The sequence below is a fragment of the Myotis myotis genome, unplaced genomic scaffold (genome assembly GCF_014108235.1).
Source record: "Myotis myotis isolate mMyoMyo1 unplaced genomic scaffold, mMyoMyo1.p scaffold_m19_p_3, whole genome shotgun sequence".
NCBI classification, from domain to species: Eukaryota; Metazoa; Chordata; class Mammalia; order Chiroptera; family Vespertilionidae; genus Myotis; species Myotis myotis.
The window spans coordinates 74669344-74692182 of NW_023416335.1; the positions used below are offsets into that span (position 1 = coordinate 74669344).

General features: G+C 33.7%; 1 protein-coding gene across 2 annotated transcripts in view; it reads right to left on the reverse strand.

Annotated features, from left to right (window-relative positions):
• PCDH17 (protocadherin 17) overlaps nucleotides 1-22839 on the reverse strand; it is a 103960-nt gene that overhangs the window by 18239 nt on the left and 62882 nt on the right. Inside the window, exon 4 of one of the 2 annotated variants that reach the window (XM_036300874.1) lies at nucleotides 3396-3479. The exons of the other annotated variant lie outside the window; for it this stretch is intronic. Within the exon in view, the coding sequence (XP_036156767.1) occupies nucleotides 3396-3479 (84 nt within the window). The remainder of the gene's footprint in view (nucleotides 1-3395; nucleotides 3480-22839) is intronic. 2 annotated transcript variants of the gene reach the window in all.

Genomic DNA, 22839 nt, shown 5'->3' on the forward strand with positions numbered 1-22839 from the left:
GGGGGGGAATATAAGCATAGGAGAACTAATTTTATTTTCGCACTTATAATCTAAATCTAATCTGGAGGAAATTCATATTGACATCCGAGGGAGAATTCATTGAGACAGCCTTTTTAAACTCTGGCATGGTATAGTTGAGTACTTCCATTTAAAAACTTGCATGCTCAGTCTCAGAAAGAAGTGATGCTTTGTGCTGCCAAACTTATTTTTGAGTAGCTGCTTAACAATTTCCTTTGCCATTGCTGAAAAGGGTTATAATCTGAACTGTTCAGTTTGGTATACGAAGCCCTCCATAATCTGGTCCAAATAAATTCTTCAGGCAATTCTACCATATAAGAAAAATAAATAAATTTAAATTCTAACAAGTCAAATTTGTACACTTTCCTTTACAGCAAATCTCTCTGTAATCTTTAGGAAAATGGCAGTGCTTTTCTGATTGAACTCTCTCGTGCCTTTAGAATGTTGAAGGATTTAAGTCAATTGGAGAATGTATAACCTTTTACATAGTTGGCATCACAGTGTCTGCGCAAAGGGGAAAACAATTTAAATTTGAGCAAGAGCAGGTCGCACTCTAACCTTCAATTATAAGTGATTTATTTTAATTTTTCAGGTTCAGTTGAGTGTATACCTTGATCTAAAATTATCTACTATTAAATCCAGGGTCTACCTAGAAATAGAATAAAAATTTACTATGTGATTTGACAAATTAAAATATATACACATATTTTGCCCTAGCCGGTTTTACTCAGTGGATAGAGCATCAGCCCGCGAACTGAAATATACCAAGTTTGAGTATTGTCAAGGGCACATACCTTGGTTGCAGGCTCTATCCCTTGCCCTAGTCATGCAGGAGGCAACCAATCAATGTGTCTCTCTCTCTTAGTCTCTCCCCTTCCCTTCCACTCTCTCTAAAAATTAATGGAAAAATATCCTCAGGTGAGGATTAACAAATGCATATACTTGTTAATGTTTATTTGCTTAATGTTTTTTCACTCAATAAATAAAAATGTACATAATCACAACAGAAAATTATCTAGCTAATTATTATTGTAAACATGGTCATTTTCGTAAGCATTATTACAAAATGGAAGAATCATTAATATAGAACTACTTAGAAAATAGAAACTTCCAATCTATTGGGTATAGTTGTTTTATTATTAAAAATACATATATCTGCACATCATTTTGTATAAAAATTACAAATATAAATTATGTGTTATAAGATTGGTTTTTTATTTTAAAAGTATACTATTTAACATATTTAACTCATTGACCTACATATTATCCATAAGCATAGGATTGTATCCATATAAACCATATATTTGGGAGATAGTAGTGATTTAAACAAAAAGATATAGTTATTTTGATTAGTTTATAACATACATATAGAATTATTATATTATACATAATAATTCTAGTAAAATAGTCAAATACATATATATACAAAAATTACATTGAGAAAGCTCTGATAATTGAGTTCTAAATTTAAGAGTTTCATCATAACATATATGTTAATGAAAAATATTCACAAGATTCACTATCTTGATACTTTGAAAATAAATATGATAACTTCCAATATGTTAGTTAACTATCAACAAAGAAATGCAACTAAAAACCAAGCATGCATATCCTTATGTCCATAACCGCATGACAAAATACATCCCTATGCTAGATGGAAATGAGTGGAAGGAGCTTTGCCTAAAAACAAAATTATTCTAGAACCATTTCATAGATATAAAAATAAAGGCCTAAACCTCTAACGACAGCTTCTAGTTCCTGAGGTTCAGTTACAACTCTCCGATAGCTTTGTGTTTTAGGTTGGTAGATGGTCATGGTGTGCACATGCACAGACATATACATGCACCAGGGAGCATACACATGTACATTATAAGAAAATGGGTGTCAGAGAGAAAGATTTTCAGAAGCACATAAAATATTGAAAAGACATGTTGCTCTAAAATGCTTTGTTGTTATCCTTGAATTAAATTTCTACAAAATTAGAAAATAACCCCTTTTCCCAAGTGATTATAATTTACTGAAAGTGAACTCACAACTATTTAAGTTAGGTAGCAGGAATATTTTATGTCGTTGCATGTGTGTGTGTGTGTGTGTGTGTGTGTGTGTGTGCACGCGCGTGCATACATGTTAAACTTTCTATATCACCCCCAAAAAATATTAACAAGTATAACTTTTCTAACTCTAATGTTATGAAATAATTTTGCTTATATTTTCTCCTCAATTTCCATTCATTTCCAGACAGAAAATAAGGCAAGCTTTTCTCTTTATTCTGGCATGGATAAAGCCACACAGATAATTATAACTGTGATTGTCAGATTGCTATAACATACATGTATATATTTCAAGCACAGCAACAACCAGATATACTGGTTTTCTCAACAGGCTTGCTTCTCTTAGGTAGGGATTAAACTACTGAGGAACCAAACAAATCTCTCTAAAGCATTCAAATGACTCAAAGACTTGGACTATAGAGTCTCCAGATACAGGAAATCATGTGGTGAGCTAAAATTTCACCTGAGATAGATACTCCATCCTCCCTTTCACTTAATCCATCCAGTTATTTCAAATTTCAATGTGTTTTCTCAGAGTATCTGTCACATCCAGAGCATACTTAGAGATTAAAATATATTGGCCACATGTATTGAGCTTGGGAATTTTTAATATTGAGCTTCATTAACTATTACAACTCATATGACTTTCATTCTGCCCTGCCTTTAGGAATCTATATTAAGGTGGTGTGTAAGGATTTTACAAAGTAATGTGCAAAAAAAGCCTTTAATATATTTCCACAAAACAACACTTGTCTAATATGGAGTGTAATTGCCTATTCAAAATAAAAGAAGAATTTGGGGACCCAGTTTGTCAGGTGAAACACAGTTATTCTGGTTGTAAAGTGAAGCAGGCTGCTCTTTACCCACAACTAACAGCCGCCTCCTCAAAAAAAAAAAAAATCAAAACCCTTTCCTGTACCAGCCAACTTTTCATTCCATCCATTTTTTCTTTAGCATTTCCTGCACTGTTTCCAAAGTGAAATTGTTATGAGTGAAAGATTTTTCATATTGAATAATTGAAAATTGAGCCACTTAAAACTTCTTTAATAATAATAAACTTGAAAAGCCTCTATGTAAATGTTTAGATTCTCTTTTCAACTCCTAACACTACACAGCTTTTCCTGAAATATTAATAGTACCAAAGCAGGTATAGTAGAATAAATTTCTTAATTATATTTTCTTTTAAAAAATAAAGTCTACAAGTTCTGCATGGCTATATATAGAGAAAGCCATTTTTTGTGTGCACATACACTTATGAGTGCCATCATCTTACAAGTAAAATTCAGATCACAGAGAAGAAAGCTAACAGATGAAGAAATTGCTCACCTGTAGGAAGCAGATCAACAGACTGAAGTCTACTTGTGATGGTGTGTAGGGTGAGGATAGCAAAGGAAAGCAAAGTCGGGAATGCTTGAAAAATAAAATATTTTTAGTTAACAAATAGAAAAACCAAGTGGGAAAAAAGGGCCAATTGAATCATGAATATTTTATTGATTTCCAATTATCTTTTAAAATTCTTTAGATTGACTAATTCCTAAAAAAAATAAGGTCATTTGGCATTTCCCCAAATAGATGACTTATTCTTATTGGAAGAAAATTACTGTTTTGGATAATTTCAGTTTAGATGAGATAGAAACAGTACAAAGTAACATTAATGCATAGGTTGATGGGAAAAATACTTTAGTGATGATGATGGATTCATTTATCCTAAATAAAATAAAAACTTTTCAGCCATAGTGGGTAGATGTAAACAAGGAGGCCAGCAATATTAAAGTTGTAAACTGCCTATTTTTTAATTTCCCTAGAAAGCAAGGCTTTAATAAAAAACATTTATTACATCTTAATTTACTTACAAAACATATATTGTCTGGAACTTGAAACAACAGACTATTTATAATTTAATTATTTAGTGAATCACATAGAAACCTTCAATTTTTAAAAATGTATTGACTTTAGTAATGAGAAAATATGTATTTTGTAACAATTTCTACCAAAAAAAAAATTGATACAATATAAAAGTAAGGAAATATTAGATTTTTTTGTTTTGCTTTTTATGACCATGTAACTTAGGTGCATTGTTGATATGTATAATTGATCAATTCCTTAGACTTAGAAAAAGAGAACATTTTGTTTGCATTAATCTAATTTATATGTGTAGTGAATATATGAAATTGATTACCGTCTAAAATGCTTTCAAGAAATGTCTGTCAGTGAGCAAAAGTAGCTCTTTATTTTAAATATTCTCACTTTCTTATTTTCAACCTTATTCAACATCTGTTGTTTGCCCCTCCCCTGAAATGTAATTATGCAGGATTCCAATGTAAAACAGGTTGAGTAGTTAATAACAGGAGCTCAAACATTTTTCCACATTGTTGGCCTACAGATGTTTCTTTCATTATTTTTCTGTTATCCCCTGGCTTCTTGTTTAATTTGTGTATGTTTCTCGCCTGTTCTTAAAGTATATTCCCACAACAGATGGAAACACCTGAAAATAAGTCTGCCTCATGCACATGTTTAAATGATGCCTGTTGTGATATTTAACATTGTAAAGAGAGTAGAGGATATCCAGAATATTTGTTTAGGGGAAAGAAATTAACTAATATGTAAATTACCTTGTTACTATGCTTAATTCAAAATTCAGAGGAGATAATTTAGTTCTTGCCAAAGACATATGAGGAATACTTTATAGTCTACAACCTGCTTTTTTTTTTTTTTAACAGACTCACTTGTCTTTTTTTTGCAGTTGACACAATACTCTTAAATTTTCAGTCCTACCAGAAATTGAATATTTTCTATCCACTGATATTTTACAATGCAAAGGCACTCTACATTCTCTTGATAATAATCCAACTTTAGAAATCAATATCTAAAATATTTTAGATCTATTCAAAATATGCCATATATATGTATACACACACACACACACACACACACAAACACACATTCACACACATATTAGATAATATAACCAGAGTCAGATAAGGCATAGAACCACTTTATTCAGAAAAAATATATCCCATCCAAGTTATAGAATAAATAGAAAAACAGTGTAGGCTGAGCACTGGGTTGTATATTATCTCCCCCAGTAGTCACATACCCTTTAATAAAAGAATATGATCTTATTTGAAAAGAGGGTCCTTGCAGATGTAATTACTTAAGATGATGTCATATTGGATTAGAATGGGTCCTGATCCAAAAGCTGGTGTCATTACAAAAAGGGTAAACTGGGAGAAAGAGTTCCACCGGGAGCATGCCACATGGTGATAAAAGTAGAGATTGGAGCCTTTGTCCAGACTTGCTGGCTGGGGACAAGGGAGAATTCTCCCCTGGAGCCATCAGAGATCATGGCCCTGCTGATACCTCGATCTTGTATTTCTGGTCTTCAGAACTGGGAGAGAATAAATTTCTATTCCTTTAAGCCACCATCCCAGTTTATGGTTTGTTTTTGTTGTTGTTTTTTTACTCTGGCAGTCCTAGGAAACCAATACTGATTTTGGTACCCGGAAGGGAAGTGAGGTGCTATGACAACATACCCCTAACTAAGACTACGGCAGTGACTTTTGAATTGGCTAATGGGAATAAGCTGGAAGAGTTTTGAAATGCATGATTTTTAAAAGCCTTGATTGCCTTGAGAAGACTATTAAAATATGGACATTAAAGGTGATTTGGCTGGTATTTCAGAAAGAATAATAGCTGTAGAGAAAAGTGTCTATCGTCTTAGAGAATAAATTTATGGCTGTATTATCATGAACAGAAAGTAGATAGAAATGTGAATGTTAAAGGTGATTCTCCTGAGGTCACAGACGGAAACGCTAATGGACACTGAAAGGCAGTCCTTGTTATAAAGTGGCAGGAAACCTGGCCAAATGAATTGTTGGACAGGAAGTAGAACTTATCAGTAATGAACCTGACTATTTAGCTGAAGAAATTTCCAAGAAAATAGTGATATGTGCTGCCGGGTTTCTCTTTGTTGGTTACAGTAAAATGTGAGATAAAAGAGATTAATTGAGGAATGATCTGTTAAGCAAAAAGAAACCAGTACTTAGTTGGGAAATTTTTCTGTCTATCCAGTAATCATGCTCTGGAAACAAGGACAAAGGTGTGGCTGGACAGTCATTTGTTATAATGATTAGACATTCGACTTAGGGCCCAATCACCAGCTCAGGAAAAGTCAGGATTCCAAATGGGGTTATTGAGGAAGAATCTGGGGAGGATACTCTTGACTAATGGTGTGGATTCCCTGAATGTCCACAGAAGACAAAATTATTAAGAATTTTATGCTAACAGAAACACTGCTAACATGGATTGAGAGGGACAGAGATGGGACAAAATGAAAGAAAATGACTCCAAGAATATTGATATAGAAACCAGGAAAGGCAGGTTACTGCCCCAGAGTGTCAAGTAAGTGTAAAGTAATAGAGAAAGGTAAAACATAAAGAATTATTCTCAGGTCCTGGTCAGTGTGGCGCAGTGGGTTGGGCATGGTCCTGCACACAGAGGGGTTGCCAGTTTGATTCCCAGTCAGGGAACATGCCTGGATTGTGGGCTCAATCTCAGGTGGGGGCGATCAGTGTGTCACTCTCACATCAATGCTTCTCTCTACCTCTCTCTTCTCTCTCTCTCTCTCTCTCTCTCTCTCTCTCTCTCCAAAAATTAATAAAAATATATATTTTTAAATATTAGCATTACTCTCAGGCCTTGAAGTCTCATGAAATTTGCCCAGCTGCATTGCCAGCTTTCTTTGAACTAGTAACCCCTGGATTCTTTCCATTTTCTCCCTTTCACAATGAGAATTATCTATCCTATACCTGTTGCACTATTGTATTTTGGAAACAGGTAACTTGCTTTGTAGTTTGATAGGCCTATGGAAGGAGCAGAATGTTGTCCCAGGAGGGACCCATACCATACCTGATTTAGGTGGTGAAATTTGGGACTTTTTAAGTTAATATTTAGATGAAATTTTGGACTTAAGATTTCATGCTGGAAAGGGTTAAGATATTTGGATGATGTTGGGAGGGGGTGAGCGGATTTTGTAAGTGGGATGGACATGAGTTTGGGGGTCCAGAGGGTAAACTGGGTTGAATAGTACTCCCTCACAATTTATGTCCACCTAAAAGATAAGACTGTGATCTTATTTGAAAATAGGGTATTCGCACATATAATTACTTAAGATAAAGTTACTTAAATTAATAATTGGGTGTGTCCTAATCCAATGACTGCTGTCCTTATAAGAGGATAAACAAGAAACACAGAGACAGTCATGCAAGAACACAGAGTTTGATGAGGAGCAGACAGCAGAAGCTAGGAAGGGCCATGAAGGATTCATTCCTGGAGCTGTGAGAGGTCATGGCCCTGCTGATACCTTGAATTTGGATTTTAGTTTCCATAACTGTGAGAGAATAAATTTCTGTTATTTTAAGCCACACACTTAGTAGTATTTTGTGACAGCAGCCCTAGGAATCTAATAGAGACTGTCAAAAAAGAAACTTCAAAACAGAAAATATCCAGAGAGCAAAGCATTACTGTCATGAGTGAAAATGGGACAAATTAAAAAGTAAGTTCTAGGAAAGTAAAGCGAGATTAATGTGACTAAATTAAAATGTTGTCTTCTATATTGTGACTCATAAATAAACTAAATTTGGCACAAGAGATAAGTACACATGCCAGTAAAATTGATGCTGCTGCCACTGAGCGTAAAACTCAACTGATCTCTTTGTGTGTGTGTGTGTGTGTGTGTGTGTGTGTGTGTGTGTGTGTGTGTGTGTGGTGTCTTCAAGGCTGTAGGCCAAGCATGTCAAACTCGTGGCCGACAGGTCACATGCCTTGAGTTAGACATGCTGGTTGTAGACTGCTTCAGGATGAAGCTGAACATCTCTTTCCTAACCACTGGCTGCCAGAAACTCATTGAAATGGACGATGAATGCAACCTTTGTAACTTTGTTTGAGAAGCATATGGCCATAGAAGTTGCTGCTGACACCTTGGGAGAATAGAAAAGTTATGTGGTTCCAATCAGTGGTGGGAAGAACAAGCATGGTTTCCCCATGAAGCAGGATGCCTTGACCCATGCCATGTCTGTCTGCTGTTGAATAAGGGGCAGTTCTGTTATGGATCACAGAGGACTGAAGAGAGAAAGTGCAAATCTGTTCAGGCTTGCATTGTGGATGTCAATCTCAGTGTTCTCACCTTGGTCATTGTAAAAAATGGGGAAGAAAGATATTCCTGGTCTCACTGATACTACTGTGCTTCATCCCCTGGGGCTCAAAAATGCTAGCAGAATCTATAAACTTTTTAATCATTCTAAAGAAGATGATGTCTGCCTCTAAACAAAGAAGGTAAGAGACCAAGAACCAAAGCATCCAAGATACAGCGTCTCATTACTTGCTTCACATGTCCTGCAACACAAATGTTGGTATATTGCTCTGAAGAAACAATGTACTGATAAAATTAAGGTCCTAACTTGTTTGCCTTAGTGGATAGAGCATCTAACTTCGGACTGAGGGGTCCCGGGTTCAATTCCGGTCAAGGGCATATTCCTAGGTTGCAGGCTCAATCCCCCACTAGGTAACCAATCAATGTGTCTCTCTCATCTCTCTCTCTCTCTCTCTCTCTCTCTCTCTCTCTCTCTCTCTCTCTCTCTCTCTCTCTCTTCTCTCTAAAAATCAATGGAAAAATACCCCTAGGTGAGGATTAACCAAAAAATGAAATAAAAAAAAGAAAAATAAGGAAGAGGCAACAGAATAGGCTAAACTTGTGGCCAAGAGTATGAAGGAGGCCAAAGAAAAATGCCAGAAACAGATTGCCCAGAGATGTAGGCTGAAGTCTCTAAGAGCTTCTACTTCTATAGTATGTCTGAGTCTAGTAAAAAAATGAAATTTTCTAAAAGTAGCAAATAAATCAGAACAAACAAAAAACTAAAATCACCTACAAAAATTGTGTTTATAAGATTGTTCCAAATCTTACCAAATACTTAGAAAGAGACTATTTTCTTAAAATACCTACAAATTAGTTGCTCTTTGTTCTTATTTTATGATAGTTGACTTCACTTTTCAGTTTGTATTACATTTTATTTTATGTATATTGACGACATTTTTAGTGCTATCTGCATAGCAACCTTACTTGAAATTTCCATGTACAGCCTGACTGGGTGGCTCAGTTGGTTGGAGCTTCATCCCATACAGCAAAAGGTTGCGGGTTTGATTCCCAGGCAGGACACATATCTAGGTTGTGGGTTCAATCCCAGATTGGGGCAACTGATCAATGTTTCTCTCTCTCCCTCTCTCTTTCTCTCACTCTCCCTATTGCTCTTTCTCTCAAACCAATAAAAATATATTCTCAGGTAAGGATTAAGAGAAAAATTCCATATATACTAGTGGGCTATTAAAGAAAATGTGTGTCTGTAGATATGTGTACATATGTGCATGAGTAATTGGATTAACAATAAAATAGTCTCTTATAAAGAGAAAACAATAAAATAGTCTCTTATAAAGAGAAAACAATAAAATAGTCTCTTATAAAGAGAAAACATATCTCCATTTTTGTAAATATGAAGCCAAATTACATGCATGTTTTTAGCCAGGAACTTACTATGGATAAAATGGAGAGATGATTCAAATGCACAGAAATTCAATGTTATCGCAAGGCATATATTAATGCATTTTTCCACTGTTGAGGGGAATAAATGCACAAACATTAAAATAATCATTTTTATACATTTAGCAGGAGACATTTGGCTACATTTTTAATTTAAATAAAGAAGTAAGGCAAAAATATATTTCCTTAAGAAGTATGATAATAAATTTCACTAAAATATATTGTACATCAGCAATAGTTATATGCATAATTACCAAAGGCATTTCTTTTTACATTAATTTAGTACATACACAAATACATTGTGTTTGTTTTGGCCTTTGTATTAATATTAAATCATCTTTTTCTGTGAGACACTTGTCTTGCTCCATTGGGCTGCTATAACAAACTACTATAGATTGGGTGCTTATAAGCAACGGAACTTATTTCTCACTGTTCTGAAGGCTGAGAACATGTCCAAGGTCAAGGCCCTACAGATTCTGTGTCTGGAGAGGACCCATTTCCTGGTTCACAAAGGCTTCCTTTCCCTGTATCTTCACATGGTGAACGGGAGCCGCTTTTATAAGGGCGCTAATCCTGCTCATGAGGCTCCACTTCCATGATATACGATAATCACCTCCCACAGGCCCCACCTCCGAAACCATCACACTGGGGGTTACCTTTCAACATATGAATTTCAGGGAGGTACAAACATTCAGTTAATAAAAACACTCTACTTAATAAAAGAAAATAAATGCCATAGGAAGGGAGAAGATTAAATGTCAAGTAGTTCTAAGAAGAAATTGAGTCAAATTCACAACTGGCCTGTTGTGGAACTACCTAAGAATAAAATAAATATATACCCTCCCAAATTGGATACATATTATATATGCATGCATCTGTGTCTGTGTGGATATACATGTACATATGTACATGTTACTTATTGAGTATTCATGTGTCCTTTGCAAGTGCAAAGTCTAAGAATCAATCTCTCCAATTTGCACACTAAATTTGTATGTAAAATCTGACAGGATCTTATACACAAATGCAAGAAAATATTTCTTATTGTTTTGTTACACTGTTCACAGTAGACTCTGTCAAGTAATTTCAGTTTCTTTAAATGAAAAAAAATCAATTCACACTTTATTGTAGCATAGCAAATTACCCCTTGTCACTTTGTTTCAAATAATATCTTCAAAGTGCCATGCCTATATCTTGGGTTTCAGTGGGTTCTTGATAGGGATTTGAGTCACTGAGCCAGGTTTTACAATAGGAAACAGCTATTAAATTATTTTTTCTTGATATTTAGCTCTCAGTCATTATGCTGACCCAGAAAAATAATGCAAAGTTAGATTCTAAAAACTGACTTATATTATCAGAACTATAATCAAAGTGGAAATCGCTCAATACACTTTGGGTTTTATACAAAAATTTCTGCCGACTACTAGACTGCTTTAGTGAGCAGATTTTGTAATCTGTAATGCTTACCAAAAAGGCAGAGAGACATAATAAGCCATATCATCATCATTATCCTTGACAATGGCTACAGAGAAGACGGAAATCATTTAATTCACATTACTATGATGTCAAAACAAAATGGCAAACTGACAGGTACAGGCTAGGTTTTTATTAAATTTCTAGAGATTACAAACCTATATAGCTGAATTCTCCTGCATTTTAGTCTTGAAGTCAGAGGATAGGTACCTAAGAATATTAAAACAAACTAATTCAGAAATAATTTTTTTCTGAAAAATTTTCTGTGAATGCCCTAACTCAACACAGTAACAATAACAGTAAAAGAGAAAGTTAAGTCAGTATTCTTTTGATAGACAGCAAACATCACTAGTGGTCTATGCAATAAAAAGCACCAAACTTATATATTCCACAATAAACAATGAGTTATGTCCTGTAAGTTTATTCATTATTCTGACTGAAAATTCAAAATGTATCTTATTACTTTTAAAGTCATAGTGCCCTGGCTGCTGTGGCTCAGTTAGTTGGAGCATTGTACCGTCCACTGGAAGGTCATGGGTTAAATTCTTGGTTGGGGCACATACCTAGATTTCTGGTTCAATCCCCAGTCAAGGTGCTTGCAGGAGGCAATGGATTGATGTAGCTCTCTCACAGCTCTCTCTCTCTCTCTCTCTCTCTCTCTCTCTCTCTCTCTCTCTCTCTCTCTCTCTCCCTCCCTCCCTAAAAAGAAATCAATTAAAAAATCATAGTAAAATAGATTCTTAGTTTAATTTTGATAGACCTGCTAAACTCATAGGGTGTCTGAATATAGTAGTACTAATACTACCTCTGGATTTATTTTGAAGTCCTACTAACAGGGAAAAATAAAACAGTGGAAGTGCTCCCTCCTTCCCGGACACAGAGGGATTCTATGGATATATGAAATAAGAGTTTGTTTTACTACACCTCCTTTGCTCTCCCTTCCTTATATTTCCTGCACTTAACACTCTCTTTTCCCTGCATAGTTCACCATGCTCCCAAATCACCTAAGGACTTTTCCTACCTCAAGAAAACAAGCAAGCAGATGTTATCAGGTATATGTTATGCATATCACATGGATGCAAAATGATTAAATCATATCCACATTCATGTAACTTAATAAACCCCAAATTTTCTCAAAATTCAGAGAAAAATAAGGCATCTTTTATGAAATCTTTAATGAATTTCTTTGCCAAAGAGTTCACATCCTTATAAAATGGAGACATTTACAAAATGAGTTAACTGCTTCATTTGTGAAACTTTAATAAAAGTAACCTATTAATGGGAAAACACAATTAAGGCAGAACACACACATACACATATGCACCTGCACACACACACACTTCTGCGAAGAAAATGAAAGGCCAGTGTCACGTGGGAGCTTGCCAGCACCCACTGCTGTGCCTGCTTCTACTAGCTCCTTCCTTTTCCCACATTTTGAGGTCACAGTGAGCAGCGGGGGATCAGAATGTGTCAGACAATGAGGAAGGGACAGTATTCTTCTGTGTATGTGGGTCATTTATAAGTCAGACACTGCCTGTTTTGCTACATGCAGCTGCGTATTGTACTGCCAGGGAGCACATTGGAGGCAATGAGGGGGCAGTCATAACATTTTGTTTTTACTTTAATTATCTGTTCTGTTTGGGGAGCTTAAAATTTCAATATATAAAGCTGGATTCCTACAAATATCAATAATGTTGGGCAGTTAGAATATTGTGGTAGCACAGAGACTGAATTTAGCAAACTCCATAGTTGGATCCAAAATATATATCACTACATGTGTTCTGGGTCAAATTGCTTAACTTCTATTACCTTTCACTTCTTTATCTTAAAAATGGGGATATCCTTATAGGGCTGTTGTGAGAACTAAATGAGCACAGACGTGTAAAATTAGCACTTAGAACAGTTTGTGAAAACTACTGAATGAATATTATCGTTAAGTTATGCTAGGACAGAAATGGCAAGTCAAGGAAGTACAATACAGTTTGAACACGAACTCACTTTGAATACAGAGCCTCTTGCAAGTGAAAGCCATTCATTTTGGAACTCTATGTTTTAGTATCAGAGAGCAAAACACAGTTTTGCCATTGCTCTTTTTAATATGCTCAATATAATATTTCTCACCCCACATGTAAGCATATAATGAGTACCATACATAATTTTGAGGGGTTGTATTAATTTATATTTTAGGTTAAAATGTCATAAATATAAATATACTATTCTTTCCATGTGGGGCATTTTTGTAGCAAATTGAATAAAAATTCCAGAGCTGTTGATGATGTATCTCTATGTCTCTCTTTCAGGAAAGTGTTAAAGATACACAAAACAAAGAATAGACAAGACACATTTTCCTGAAGAAGAACATTTCTAAATGGAAAATAATTGAAATCATTAATTCTCTGTTAAATCAAATACTAGTATAAGACAGAAAGCAACAGAATGGGTATTTTTGGCAGTTGTTAGAAGACTCATAAGTACCCATTTACTATTCTCTGTGTTTAGAGATCCCATCGTTGAAAATCTGAGCAATACCAGAAAGGCAAGGGAATCTGACTTGGACCACACACAAATCAGACATAGATTAAGGCCCTGGCCAGTGTGGCTCAGTTGGTAAGAGCATCCTCCCAGACATTGAAAGGTCGTGGGTTCCATTCCCGATCAGGGCACATACACAGGTTAGGGTTTAATGCCTGGTCAGGGTGCATATGGGAGGCAATTGATGATTGTTTCTCCCTCACATTCGATGTCTCTCTCTATCTCCCTGTCTCTGTCTCTTAAATCACTTTTTAAAAATAAAAAGGAATGAAGTAGGATTAGAACACATTCCCATGTCTAACATACAAGTTCTTTTGCCACCCTCCAATTCCACAAATTATGTAACTAAAATCTCAGAGGCAAAGAATAAAGCAATATGGTGACAAGGTAATTTGATAAACTGAAAAGTGAAGCAAGGTTTTGTCTTTATTTGAGTTTTTAATAAACTAAATTCAATTTTTAAAATTTTTCCATCAGATCTTAATACTGGAAGAGAAGAATGATAAAGTTTATTTTTAGATTGGCCTTCTACTTGTGATTTTCATATGGTTTACTCATATTCAAAGAAATGGTGGCACAAAAAAGTGCACCTGATTTAACTCTTAATTGAACACTGTGGAGAAAACCCTATTTTCAGAATTGCTTGGCCTGAAGTTTTTTTAAAGGTTCAGGTTTTCATACGTATGATTCACTGTTCACATAGAGAATAATAGTTTCATTAATTATCTTGTATTTTCTAAGAGTATTTTGACAATAGCAACATAACTCCAAATAGAAGAAAGCAAATATTCATTCAGATATCCAGGTCATCTCTTAAATCAAGTATATCCATCTAATCATCTTTACTTGCAAGTCTTGTTTATATGCATGCACAATCTTTCTGTAGTTTGAAACTCAAACGAGATGCAACTGTGTGTGATACTTTATATTTTGGAGATGAGAGAAAGTTTAAAGATCATGTAATACAAAGTCTATTTTTTAGGTAAGAAAATTGAGGTTCAGAATAGTGGCAAAAACAAAAATGATTCTCTTTATCCCGGGTATATCTATTTTCCCACACTACATGTGTCTATATATTTCTCTTTTTAAGTTGTTTTGTTGTATTCATCCATATCAGGATGACCATATAATGTATTGTCCAAACAAGGGTATTTTTTTTAAATGATAGGGGCTACCTTTAATAATCATGCCTGGACAACAGGTAAGCAGAGAGTAGAAAACAACACATAAATATAAAAGAAGAATAAAAGACATTATATTCAGAATGAATATACAAGTATGCAAAGAGACAGTGTGAATTAATCATACAAAACAGAAAGGGGAACTGCAATGAGTAAATTTAATAAAGGGAATTTGGTGGTGCTCACTTGAGTAATCAAAGAATGACAGATCAATAATTAAAATTAGATAGATAGCTGAGAGAATAGTTTGTTTAAAATTAGGAAATAGAAACGAACTTTCATCCTCTTTTTAATTTGGGGAAGAAAAAACAGAGATATGAAATATTTCCCCCTCTCACACACACATACTTTAAAAACACAAATCAATGCAATGTAACTAAATATAGACCTCCAAATACCTACTTTGACACAACATCAATGCCTACGAGGGAATGCACACTAGCAGAAACCACCCAGATTTACCATGGCTAGTAATTACCTAGGACACTGAAAGATACTGGCAAAAGTCATTCTAATAAATCTGCCATTATCTCTAATACTTCAAATCTGTGCCTTGAGCTAAGCAGTTGTCAAAATGGAGCTCTGTTTACATAGAACTGAATCTGAGTTGCAAGGGTCGGGGGGTAATATGCCAAAGCTTTCTTTTTTTTTTTCTTTCAGTTGTTCACATAAAATGATTAGCTGGTATTTTCTGATTTTCCACAAGGTGTCAAAGATTACTTCTTTTTTCTCATACATATTCACTACCTAACGTGAATGTAAAGGTGACTGTTCATTTGAGTTCTTTGGCTCTGACAGCGGGCTCTGACAGTGGGCAAGGCCATCCTGGAAGGCAATGCTTCTGAATATGATGTCTCTATTTCCTGAATAAAAGCTGAATAAGCTTCAGAATAAGAGACAATATTTTGGAATGTCTTCGGAGGGTCACCTAATTCAATGATTTTTGTAAAATAAGTAAATTCATTTTTCTAGATAATAATCAAATTAGTAATTGAAATGGTGAAACACAGTATGCTGCTATTGGGCACTTTCAGTCACATGAGCAGAAAACATTGGCCGGATTCTATTATTGGCCTGTGTTTCTCAGGAAAATTAGAAGAAAAGCAATGAGATCTTTATAATCTACTGAAGACCAGTATTTGAGCCCCGATTTTCCTCCAGAATTGCGACACTATACAAGTATGCCTCAATTTCTCTATCAGGTCAACAAGTGGAGTTTCTTCCAATGAGTATCTCCCAGTACCAGTACTTAAAATGAACATACAAATAAAGAATCTTATGTTATTAAAATAAAAACCAAAGAAAATAAAAAACCTTCTCTTTTTATATACTTCTCTCTATACATTTTCCATATTCATATATACAATGCAATCAATTCAATGAATGCAAAATATTTTATAGGCCTATGAAACTGCAAAATGCACCACCTTGAGGTAAAATCTTAATTGATGAAATCTCTCTGTACACTCTTACACCAAAATATAATTTTACTACTCTATCGAAATTATGGGCTGTGACTCTCATTGAATTCAGACTCTCCATAGCTATGACTTAGCTACACATGGAAGACACTGAGGAGTATCTGGGATGCTGACGTATATTTTAATATATTAGGAAGAACAGTGGAAATCCTACATAGAATTATGACCTATTTGATTTCACATAATAAAGGTAATATAAATTTATTTAATATAAAGCATATCACACTTGGAGTTTTGGTTTGGTTTTGTTTCTGATCTCCTTTCAAACTCTCTTTGTGGCCTTAAAAAGAAATTACACTCTTTTGAGCTGTAGGATGAGGATGCTAAACATGTAGACTAGGTATTTTGTGTAATTGTTATTATTCTTAATCTTAAAAAAAAGCTCTAGAATGTTTGACTTTGGATGCTGTATATGAAGCACGTAGAGACAGGCATTCTTATCCAAGCAGAACGATTTGGTAGCAAGAGGTCATTCATAGTTCACTTTTGGTAGAAATGTGGCATCATAAAGCCTAAATGGCAGAGCTACTCATGGTGGATATGAGAAACGGTTGGCTTCTTAACATCATTTTCCCTATTTTGCTTATTTGGCAAGATCTCTGCATTCTTTTTTTCAATGAGTTCTATATAGTTAAACATATTAAATAAATTTAAAAAGATAGTTTAGAAAACTAGTACCTCTTCAAGAATAAAGGTAGTCATAGACTTCTAGCACAAAACACTCAAGCAGAAATTTGCTAAGTCACTGTTATGCAACATGGCTAATAATCATTTTATTTTATGAATAAATAAGAACTATTCTGCATAGCCATGGAGGGCTAAAAAGAGTAAAAAGCCAGCCTGAGTTCATGGGGTTTTCACTCACTGAAAACAAGAGCAAGCAGCTCAATGAAGAGAATGGCATCTGAAAATTTAAGCAGATTCCAAAATGAATGAAAGATTGTTTCCTTAAAAGCAGGACTCCTTACCATAAAAAAGCAAGTGGTACCTCTGAAAAGGTAAAGTTTTAATAATAAATAAATAAATAAATAAATAAATAAATAAATAAATAAATGGTGAAAGACAAAAAAAGAAAACCCAACAGATGATTCCACTTGATGCAAGTATTTACTAATAGTTTCCTCAAATCTACTTTAAAAATCCCCAAATTTAACAATTATTTAAAGCAAATCAAGTGGGCAATTATCAGTTTGCTGAGAGTGTCAATCAACAGTAGATGTGGGAGGAATTTAAATAGAGGGAAGCACTTCCAACCTTTATATTTGACTTCTTCTACTGACACTGATAAAACTTCAGCAGTTTCACTGCCATTTAGAAGCAAAAATAATTTATTCCTCATTGTGAGTTTTATTTTATAATTATTTTTAAATTTCTATTATTATTACTCAAAAGGTGTGAAATTTCATATGTTGCTTGAAAAAAACCACTAACTTCCTCTATTCAGTGTAAATGATAAAAATAAATTTTCTCACTATTAATTCTTTGAAACATGTAATATTTTGCTGGATATAGGTTAAGATAGAGTACAAAGAATTAATTCTAAGGCATTTAAAAACAATTCATTATTTTCCTCATTTTTTGTTTGCAAAAATTGTATATGTTTGTAGTTTTCTTCATTAAATTAATTTATTTGATGTAACCGATATTTTCTACTGGTAACATATTTTAATAAATTTCTCTATTAATTTAACGTGTGTTTTTTCTTAACATGTTTGGGCTAAATACTGTTAGTTTATATGAAATTGTAAACCCACTTTTTGAAGATTTATAAAATAAGAAAAATTTGGCTGTCTAAAACTGATTTAAATAATTTTATATCATCTACAATTTTCTTTTTGTATTTTAGCCTCATAATATTGTCATAAAATATTGTTTGTTGAAAGTTAAAAGTAACTGGCTTTAAAAATCAAAGTAATAGTTTAAAATAAATATAAAAATCAACCATCTATTTCTATTTCTTGTTCAGCACAACTGCTATAATAATATCATAAACATATAGACTTATGAAGTTTAGACATTTTGCTCACATATATCAATACAGCTGAACTTTATTTCTAAAGAAGATGGAATTTACATGTAAACTGTTATCAGTTTTGGATTGTAAGAGTATACTAAAATACAGAGTTAAAGGGACAAGTGGCAAAAATAAACCAGAATCCCGGTTTTCTGCCTCATTGTCTACTTCTACATGAAACAAAATATACTGACTGGCTTAAAATACAAGAATAAATGCTGAGCAGTAATCTAGCTTTTAGTAATGATTTTCTTTTAAGACACTGATGACAGCTGTAAAGAGTTGACACAAAGTAGGGACATGGTAACTGGCAGGTTGGTATTCCACCATACCAGTCCATGATCAAATGTGGCCCAATTTTCCTATCCACAATTAACTTACTTCAGAAAAGCTTAGATTTGGGAGGGAAATATGTCAATCATAAAACTCTAATTTAAAAATGAGTTTGTTTCCATTGAAATAAATGAATAAATACAATTTCTCCTGATGACATAATTTACCTTTAGAAACCATGTTCCCCTTCCTTCCCCTGCCTCCCTCCTTCCCACTTCCAGCTTTCCTAATTTGTAATGGCAATTTTATATTGTATGTTTTTATATGAAAGCCTTATTTCTGGCAGCACCTCAAAACCAAGGCTATTGCTAAATAAGCAGCAGTCATTTACAAGCAAACTAAATGTGATCATGTCCCTCCTTTTTGAAAAATACTTGATTTTGTTTAACATGTAAATTATCAATATACTTGGTGCCATTATTTTATGCCAGATACTCTACAACAGAGAAAATGCGACTCAACTTTCTCTTCTTCTCCATAGACCTCATTTTAATTTATTTGAAAAGGAAAAACATAGTTGATTTCATTTCTTGAGGCTGTGGGAAACTTTTCTCAAAATTATATTAAATTGGACAATGAGACTTTCACTTTCTGGAACAAAAGTGTGTCCTACTTATCAGATACACTGAGCAGCAATCAAGTAGTTAATAAAATACAAAACACTAAAATCTATATAGCACAAAAGGCCAATATCTTTCTATTCTTCATAAGGGAATTGTAGAAACATCCTGACCCAGCTCCTTGGACACACAGGAGTTGCCATCCTGATTCGGATCCTTGATTAATATACTCTAGAATGATACATCTGGCAATGGCCTACATAGGATCTCTCTGAGGACTGGGGAAAAAAAATAGACTCTGTGAAAATGGAACAATTATACACTTTATACTGCAACTGTATTTTTGGTTTTCAGCCAAACAAAACAAAGGTTACAAATTTTAAAATAATCAAATGCTGATCTCAAGGGAAGGGAAGAGACTTCACTTTAGGATGGTGTTAAATAAGGACATTTTATCTTTTCATAGTTTATTTTAGAGAGTGAAACTAGTATCAAATGTGTTTATCAATAATAAATGAACTCACACAGGTTTCATTTTGAAGGTTAAAATGAAACTTCTGAATTAGCTAATGATTAATAACATTTTTCCTAATACTGTATGCACGCTTTTCACAGGCAAATCCCTGCATGTAAGATGAAGACTCAATATAGGACAGTCTTTCATTCTCACCAAAATCTTTTCATATTTATTACTTATTGGATTTTAATAATTGCTCTCCATGATAAGAATGCAAGGTATTGCTGACAAAATTTTACAGAAAAAATGGTAGCTATTATAATGTATCAACTTCATTGTGCCCCCAAAACTACTGCAGAGATACGCCTCTTCACCAGGCATTTTTAACAGCAAACACCTCTGGCTGAGAAAACAGCATAAAATCTCATACAGGGGCTGGTTTAGTTCCTTCTAGCTTTCACATCTTAATAACTAAGTCAAGATCCAAACTTTTGCTATATCAAGGTAGGATTGATTTAATTTTGCCTCTAACTTTATCCAGAAAGAAAATATAAAATGTGGCAATAAAATATCTGAGCTGTGTTGCTATCAATTATCTGGACCTCCCTGCTATTCCATTTTTAGGTAGATTGCCTTGAAAAATACTTCACTGAATGCTGCAATATGTCCTCTAAAATTTATATATGTACAGTTTATAAATTGGAAGTGGTCTTACAAATTACTTTAATTTTAATTGGTCTCTGAAGACACGGCTTGAATTGTTATAAATGTATATAGGATATACAACTGTAAAAACATAACCATTTGTTAGATATTCCTCTTAAATTGGCAATTTATAAAACTGTATTAGATTTTTTTCTGACAATATGTACACCCTCCAAAGACAATAAGAGATCATAAAATGGGGAAAAAAAACCAGAAAAAGTTTTATATAATTTTTATAAAGTATAAAACTATTATTCATAACAAGAAAATGCTAAATATCAATGTCTGGATTTCAGAAAATAGAAAATAAAACAAAAAGTAGTAGGAAAAATTTTTATCAGTCTGCACCATAAAACATTATCAAATTTAAAATATCTCCCTAAATTTTATAAGTGTTTTATCTTTCTGTTCTCACTGGCATTTATTAAACCACTAGAGGCCCGGTGCATGGATTCGTGCACTTGTGGAGTCCCTCAGCATGTCCTGCAGGGATCGGACAAAAGCCACCAGCTCTCTGACATCCCCTAAGGGGTCCCAGGTTGAAAGAGGGCAGTTCTCGGGTGATGCGCCTCTGAATCGGGCTCCCTCCTTTCTGGTTCCAGGTGTGTCAGCCAAGAACTACCGCTGCCAAGTGACTGCAGCTCAGCAGCTCCTGCATTGAGCATCTGCCTCCTGGTGGTCAGTGCATGTCATAGCTACTGGCTGGTTGGCCAGTCACTTAGGCTTGTATATATATATAAATAAGTCACCTTTATTGGTTTACTTGTATTAAATTTGTATAAGCTCTAGCATACATTCAAAACAGAAACACAGTCTGATATGCATTCAAAAATAGATTTTCTATTAATTCAAAAATAAATCCCCTTTATTAATTGACATAATATTGTTGGGTTTATTGATTTAGGCAAAGGCAAATATATAAAGACATTATAGTTTCACTTTGACAGCAATCAAAATTATTCTAGATTGGCCATTTTATCTGTGAATTAAATTAAATTTTAAAAAATTTGCTTTCTAATGAATTCCATTTCAAGCAACCCATTTCAACTTCTAAATACACAAGGGAGATGTGTAAAGCTATCTGTAAAGCCATTAAACTTTGGTTGTACACACACTATATCTGTAACAAAGATAGCTTGCATTTTTTTAATTGAAATGTTTTAGACATTGTAATAATAAAGGATAATGGCAGAGGCATGCAAACAAAAAAACAAAATTAATTTTATTTTTCACTTTTTATCCCTCTATTTTACTTATAGTTTGATTTTCTTGAAAAGTCATTGATTATTCCATTATTTTTAAAAAACCCTATATTAGGCTGACCATAAGTTTAGATTTACCCTGAAAAAATCTGACTCAGGGAAAGTATTACAAGTGTTTCACCCTAAACAACAAGCAACTTTGGATAATAAATAATATATTCAACCCACTAAATTGTGTCATTAAGTGCTGTTAAAATGTCACTTCAAATGACATAAAGTTTGTTGCATATTCTTTCTATAGATATATTTTCATTTAATAAAAAATTGGCTGAAATCATTAAATGTTTGTCCGTCCATCATTTCTTTATGTTCAACTTTGGAACACACTTTTGACTAATTAATTGGTAGTCTCCAAATAATTATTAATTTATTATACTTCTAATAGGAAGAGCAGATGAAAAAAGGATATTAGAGATATTTTTCAGAAAATGTAATTTTTAACTCAAATGCTTGTAGTAACTTAGATGCCTGCAAAATGATTCCACCAAAATGTTGATGCTGCATTTAAAAAATCACAAAGGGCACTATTTTCAAAGGTTATATACTAGTAGTTATACTGTTCAATGAAGAGCATAAAATATAGTTAATGTGATTAGCAAATACGCTGTGGTTAGATTATTTTGAAAATTGTACCTGGGACAGATTCAGACTACACAGTTTACATATTATGCAACATCACACAAATGATACTCTCAAGGATTTGTATTATGGCTCATGCACTGAATCTTTTATTTCCTACCTATGAGAATTTTGGGTTTTATTCAGAAAGATATGCTCTGATTATAGCTATATACTAAATAAACTATTTCACCTACTAAAAATTCATGATTTTGCTCATTTTCACTTTTTTCATTCAGTTTCAGTTGCATAATTTGATAAAACAAGGTATATTGCCTCATTAATATTATGGTCATAATTTTAGATTTTCTAACCTGCTGAATCTAAAACTTAACTCCCCTACATCTTGAAATGATCTCTTTACATTCTGATTTGATAAAGAATTTTAAACACAATTTCCTAAGCTCTATTACCTTAAGTATATATTATAGCATTCCCTAAAACTAATTTGTGAAAACAATTTTGCCTAAATAATGCCAACAATGTAATAAAAACCCAGCATGAATATGGTTAGGGTGCTGCTATAAAAATTAAAATAATTATTTTTTATACATGATTTCAGAAAC